This window comes from Microchirus variegatus (assembly GCF_963457635.1).
Source record: "Microchirus variegatus genome assembly, chromosome: 10".
NCBI lineage: Eukaryota > Metazoa > Chordata > Actinopteri > Pleuronectiformes > Soleidae > Microchirus > Microchirus variegatus.
In genome coordinates, this window is record NC_139811.1 from 967,672 (window position 1) to 974,322 (window position 6,651).

At 45.5% G+C, this 6,651-nt stretch overlaps 1 protein-coding gene across 2 annotated transcripts in view; it reads left to right on the plus strand.

The window, feature by feature from the left end:
- Positions 1 to 6,352, plus strand: part of LOC310933427 (ras-related protein Rab-35) — an 8,445-nt gene extending 2,093 nt beyond the window's left edge. For both annotated transcript variants that reach the window (XM_083896916.1, XM_083896917.1), the window contains exons 2-7: positions 1 to 537; positions 970 to 1,020; positions 2,092 to 2,215; positions 2,316 to 2,440; positions 4,354 to 4,478; positions 5,670 to 6,352. The exon at positions 1 to 537 is cut by the window's left edge and continues 494 nt beyond it. In XM_083896916.1, coding sequence (XP_083753042.1) covers positions 483 to 537; positions 970 to 1,020; positions 2,092 to 2,215; positions 2,316 to 2,440; positions 4,354 to 4,478; positions 5,670 to 5,819 — 630 coding nt within the window. In that variant the 5' untranslated portion in view covers positions 1 to 482 and the 3' untranslated portion in view covers positions 5,820 to 6,352. The remainder of the gene's footprint in view (positions 538 to 969; positions 1,021 to 2,091; positions 2,216 to 2,315; positions 2,441 to 4,353; positions 4,479 to 5,669) is intronic.
- The last annotated feature ends 299 nt before the right edge of the window (positions 6,353 to 6,651 follow it).

Here is a 6,651-nt window from a genome sequence, read left to right on the forward strand (position 1 = left end):
AGCGTCTTCAGAGCGTCTTCAGAGCGTCCTCGGATCGTCCTCGGAGCGTCTTCGGAGCGTCCACGGAGCGTCCACAGAGCGTCCTCAGAGCGTCTTCGGAGCGTCCACGGAGCGTCCACAGAGCGTCCTCAGAGCGTCCTCAGAGCGTCTACAGAGCGTCTTCAGAGCGTCTTCAGAGCGTCTTCAGAGCGTCCTCAGAGCGTCTTCAGAGCGTCTACAGAGCGTCTTCAGAGCGTCCTCAGAGCCTCCTCAGAGCGTCCTCAGAGCGTCTTCAGAGCGTCCTCAGAGCGTCCTCAGAGCGTCCTCATAGCGTCTTCAGAGCGTCTTCAGAGCATCTTCAGAGCGTCTTCAGAGCGTCTTCAGAGCATCTTCAGAGCGTCCTCAGAGCGTCTTCAGAGCGTCCTCAGAGCGTCTTCAGAGCGTCTTCAGAGCGTCCTCAGAGCGTCCACAGAGCGTCCTCAGAGCGTCCTCAGAGCGTCCCGATGGCCGGGAAAGACTACAATCATCTCTTTAAACTGCTCATCATTGGAGATTCCAGTTAGTGGCACTTTTTAAAACATTGATTTTATTTTTTTTTTACTGATCTGAGAGTGAGTTCATGACGTTTACAGACGTATTTCATCAGTCAATAAACGGTGACAAGTTAAAATAAATATAACTTTATTGACTAAATTCACTCATACAATTGAATTTGATGAGGAAAAAAATCAAAGGTTTAATCCCTGTTAAGACGTTTCTTTTCATTCATGACCACGTTTTTCTTTTTTAATCTATAAACACTGACATATTTGACTTCTGTGAATCAGTTAAAGTTTAACCCTTAAACTCCACAGCAGAGTTTCTCTCCTGTTTTCAGGCTCTTGGTGAGAGGATTTGTTTTTTATGAATGAATGAAAGTGTGAATGTTGTGGTTAGTTTGTGTGTTTTTGTCTCCTCTTCATCGTCTTCTCTCGTCTTCTCTGGTCTCAGATGTGGGGAAAAGCAGCCTCCTCCTCCGCTTCGCTGACAACTCTTTCTCTGGTGAGTTTTGATGGAGACGACGAGTCTCAGCTGTTTGAATCTGATCAACCTGGAAAGTCTGAGTCCAGAGAAACGACCTGTGGACACACACACACACACACACTTTATAAAGACACACTTACACACACACACGTTGATTAGAAGTATATAGATATCCAATAATAAGTCAAAAGTTTATCAGAAGTGAAGATTCAGGTCATGTGACTGTGGAGGCTGGACTGTGTGTGTGTCTCCTGCAGGTGTGTGTGTGTGTTTCATGCATGTGTTTCAAGTGTGTCTCCCGCAGATGTGTGTGTTTCGTGTGTGTGTGTCTACTGCAGATGTGTGTGTGTGTGTTTCATGTGTGTCTGTCTCCCGCAGGTGTGTGTGTGTGTGTTTCATGTGTGTATGTCTCCCGCAGGTGTGTGTGTGTGTTTCTCCTGCAGATGTGTGTTTCACGTGTGTGTTTCTCCAGCAGGTGTGTGTGTTTTGTGTGTGTGTTTCTCCTGCAGGTGTGTGTGTGTGTTTCACGTGTGTGTGTGTTTCTCCTGCAGATGTGTGTGTTTTGTGTGTTTCTCCTGCAGGTGTGTGTGTCTTTTGTGTGTGTGTGTCTTTTGTGTGTGTGTGTTTCTCCTGCATGTGTGTGTTTCACGTGTGTGTGTGTCTCCTGCAGGTGTGTGTTTTACGTGTGTGTGTTTCACGTGTGTGTGTGTTTCACGTGTGTGTCTATCGCAGATGTGTGTTTCACGTGTGTGTGTGTTTCTCCTGCAGACGTGTGTGTGTGTTTCTCCTTTAGATATGTGTGTTTTGTGTGGGTGTGTTTCTCCTGCAGGTGTGTGTGTTTCACATGCGTGTCCTTCAGGCAGCTACATCACCTGTGTGTGTGTGTGTGTGTGTGTGTGTGTGTGTGTGTGTGTGTGTGTGTGTGTGTGTGTGTGTGTGTGTGTGTGTGTGTGTGTGTGTGTGTGTGTGTGTGTGTGTGTGTGTGTGTGTGTGTGTGTGTGTGTGTGTGTGTGTGTGTGTGTGTGTGTGTGTGTGTGTGTGTGTGTGTGTGTGTGTGTGTGTGTGTGTGTGTGTGTGTGTGTCCTTCAGGCAGCTACATCACCACCATCGGTGTGGACTTTAAGATCAGAACTGTGGACATTGAAGGAGAACGTGTGAAGCTGCAGATCTGGGACACAGCAGGACAAGAGAGATTCAGAACCATCACATCCACGTAATCCTCATCTTAATCTCATCACTTCTGTTTTTATTCTGAGTGACGGTGATGCCTAACTCTGACCCCCCCTCCCCCCCACACACACACACACACACAGATATTACAGAAACACACACGGTGTCATCGTCGTGTACGATGTGACCAACCCAGAGTCGTTTGTGAACGTGAAGCGGTGGTTGAACGAAATCTCGCAGAACTGCGACAACGTCTGCAAGATCCTGGGTGAGTCTCCTGCACACGCTGCACTTATCCACCAGGGGGCGACTCTGCTCGTAACAGGAAGAACTGAGCTTTTATACAAACACATGATGGACTGATGACGCTCTCCACAGTCTGTTAGTAAGAGGAATGTTAGCTCATCGATTTGACAAATACTTTGAATAAGAAATAGTTTTTAAATAAGGTCAGAGGTCGCCTTTAACGCAAATGTGATCACTAAATATAAGTGAAACAGCGTGAGGTGGAACGCACTCGTCAGAAGTTTGAGCTCATTTCCTAAGATTAAAGCCTAGTTTCTGTCCATTTTAAAACTTTCCTACCGTTTAGTGCGACCTTTGACCTAAAAAACACAGAACAAACTTCTGTAAGTGAAGAAAAGGAAAAACCTGACATTTAAAACTTAAACGTGTGATGAAATGTTTAAAGTCTCAATAAAAGAAGCTGAATTATGTGCATTTTTAACCTTAATCTTTATCCAGGCTGTAATCTAGACTGTAATCTAGGCTGTAATCGAGGCTGTAATCGAGGCTGTAATCTAGGCTGTAATCTAGACTGTAATCTAGGCTGTAATCCAGGCTGTAATCTAGGCTGTAATCTAGGCTGTAATCTAGACTGTAATCTAGGCTGTAATCCAGGCTGTAATCTAGACTGTAATCTAGGCTGTAATCCAGGCTGTAATCTAGACTGTAATCTAGGCTGTAATCCAGGCTGTAATCTAGGCTGTAATCTAGGCTGTAATCTAGACTGTAATCTAGGCTGTAATCTAGGCTGTAATCCAGGCTGTAATCTAGACTGTAATCTAGGCTGTAATCGAGGCTGTAATCGAGGCTGTAATCTAGACTGTAATCTAGACTGTAATCTAGGCTGTAATCTAGGCTGTTATCCAGGCTGTAATCTAGGCTGTAATCTAGGCTGTAATCTAGACTGTAATCTAGACTGTAATCTAGGCTGTAATCCAGGCTGTAATCTAGGCTGTAATCTAGGCTGTAATCTAGGCTGTAATCTAGGCTGTAATCTAGGCTGTAATCTAGGCTGTAATCTAGGCTGTAATCTAGACTGTAATCTAGACTGTAATCTAGGCTGTAATCTAGGCTGTAATCCAGGCTGTAATCTAGGCTGTAATCTAGGCTGTAATCTAGACTGTAATCTAGGCTGTAATCTAGGCTGTAATCCAGGCTGTAATCTAGGCTGTAATCTAGACTGTAATCTAGGCTGTAATCCAGGCTGTAATCCAGGCTGTAATCTAGGCTGTAATCTAGGCTGTAATCTAGGCTGTAATCTAGGCTGTAATCTAGACTGTAATCTAGACTGTAATCTAGGCTGTAATCCAGGCTGTAATCTAGGCTGTAATCTAGACTGTAATCTAGGCTGTAATCTAGGCTGTAATCCAGGCTGTAATCTAGGCTGTAATCTAGACTGTAATCCAGGCTGTAATCCAGGCTGTAATCCAGGCTGTAATCTAGGCTGTAATCTAGGCTGTAATCTAGGCTGTAATCTAGACTGTAATCTAGGCTGTAATCTAGGCTGTAATCCAGGCTGTAATCCAGGCTGTAATCTAGGCTGTAATCTAGACTGTAATCTAGGCTGTAATCCAGGCTGTAATCCAGGCTGTAATCCAGGCTGTAATCTAGGCTGTAATCTAGGCTGTAATCTAGGCTGTAATCTAGACTGTAATCTAGACTGTAATCTAGGCTGTAATCCAGGCTGTAATCTAGGCTGTAATCTAGACTGTAATCTAGGCTGTAATCTAGGCTGTAATCCAGGCTGTAATCTAGGCTGTAATCTAGACTGTAATCCAGGCTGTAATCCAGGCTGTAATCCAGGCTGTAATCTAGGCTGTAATCTAGGCTGTAATCCAGGCTGTAATCCAGGCTCATCATTAATGCAAAGATCAAACTTCCTGTTTTCTGTCTCAGTGGGAAACAAGAACGACGACCCGAGCAGGAAGCAGGTTGATACCCAGGATGCAGTGCGTTTTGGGGAGTCGGTGGGTGTTCGCGTCTTTGAGACCAGCGCCAAAGAGAACGTCAATGTGGAAGAGGTCATTTTTAATCCTCCATCTGTTTTTAAAGTGTGTTCGTATGAAGCTGTGAACCCGGCAGAGACAGTCAGGTGACAACATGGCCGCCAACATGGCCCCCACTTCACTAAAGACTCGGCTGATATTATCTCAGTTTAAGTCTACGATATCTTTGAGAACACGTTCACGTCTTTATCTTTAACTGTTAGACAAACTTTAACAACAGGAAACTGAAGTTTGTAAACCACTCACTCTCCCACACCAAAGCCCATAGAGAAGCCCAGTGATTTTAGCTCAGTGAGCTGCTGGTCCTCTGCTGCCTCGTGTGGTCACTTTGTGTCACTGATTTAAATCTAAAGGAAATATTTTAAAAGCCGAATTCACTAAAATCAGTCATTGTAAGTTAGTGATGGAGGCAGCAGTGGATCAACAACTCCTGTGAACTCCTGTGTGCTGTGATGTTAAAATCACTGGTTTACTCTATGGACTTTGGTGTGGGAGAGTGAGTGACTTTGGTGTGGGAGAGTGAGTGACTTTGGTGTGGGAGAGTGAGTGACTTTGGTGTGGGAGAGTGAGTGACTTTGGTGTGGGAGAGTGAGTGACTGGTGCGGGAGAGTGAGTGACTTTGGTGCGGGAGAGTGAGTGACTTTGGTGCGGGAGAGTGAGTGACTTTGGTGCGGGAGAGTGAGTGACTTTGGTGCGGGAGAGTGAGTGACTTTGGTGCGGGAGAGTGAGTGGCTTTGGTGCGGGAGAGTGAGTGACTTTGGTGCGGGAGAGTGAGTGACTTTGGTGCGGGAGAGTGAGTGACTGGTGCGGGAGGGTGAGTGACTTTGGTGCGGGAGAGTGAGTGACTTTGGTGCGGGAGAGTGAGTGACTTTGGTGCGGGAGAGTGAGTGACTTTGGTGCGGGAGAGTGAGTGACTGGTGCGGGAGAGTGAGTGACTTTGGTGCGGGAGAGTGAGTGGCTTTGGTGTGGGAGAGTGAGTGGTTTACAAACGACTGTCTAACACTGAGATAAAGATGTGAAGACGTTCTTAAAGAAATCGTAGATTTAAACTGACGTAGATTTTATGAGCTGAGGCTAAAATGAGTTTTTCCATTTGTCTCTGGTGGCAGCCATGTTTTCTCAGACTCGTTCTTGGCACCAGGGGGCGCTCACTGCTCAGTCGGTGCTGAATACTCGTTTTTATTTATTTATTTCCTTGTTCCTCAGATGTTCATGACCTTCACACGTTTGGTTCTGAGAGCCAAGAAGCAGAGTCAGAACCGAGCCGAGAGGGAACGAGAGCGCGAGAAGGACACGGTGAACATCAACGCTCAGAGAGAGCGAGAGCGACGGAAGAGAGGGAAGAAATGCTGCTGAGTCGCGGTGAGACGGAGAAGACGCCGCTCGACGCTCTTCAGACGCCAACGCTGCGCTCACGTGAACGCCTACAGGTGAAGCGGCGTCACTGCTGCGGCTCGTCCACGGGCCTGAATGTGTGGACACAGCCTGCAGGTTACAGGACTTAAAGGACCATTCTGGTTTGAAGGTCCAGTGTGTGACGGACCTCACAAAACTGTCGTCGTTTACGTGTATAAACACTTCATCGTCCTTCTAAGTTGATGGAAACCACATGACCTTTTTAAAAAGGCCGCCATCTTGTGCCTCCGTGTTTCCCCCGGAGCCAGAGCCAGCGTTTGAGGAGGACGACGACGTTCTTTCTGGACTGTGAAGGCCACCGTAGTTCACTGACGCACTGGAGAGGAGAAAGGACCATTCGTGTGTGTGTGTTGCAGTCTGCAGACTCACCATTAGATGTCACTAATTCTAACACACTGGACCTTTAAATCTGTAATCTTTGACATTTGTGATGCATTTAAGAAACCTGAGGATGGAGGAGGCCAGAGATGTCTAATGATTCTTTTATTAATGTTATTAATCTGGTGTGTGTTCTCATGATTGATCGCTGATTTTGATTTTTAAAATGTCTGTCAAAATAAAAATAAAAAGTGCACATTAAGAGCTTCCTAACTCCACCTGTGGTGTCATAGAGGCGTTTGTTTTCCCCACCTGAAACACGTTTTCTCTGGTGACGCAACATTAATGGATTACTTAGTTAATTGTCAACTATTTTTTATTATTATTATCATCATTTTTTTTAAAGTAATTAAATGAAAAGATTTTTCTTCAGTGAGAATATTTTCTGGTTTCT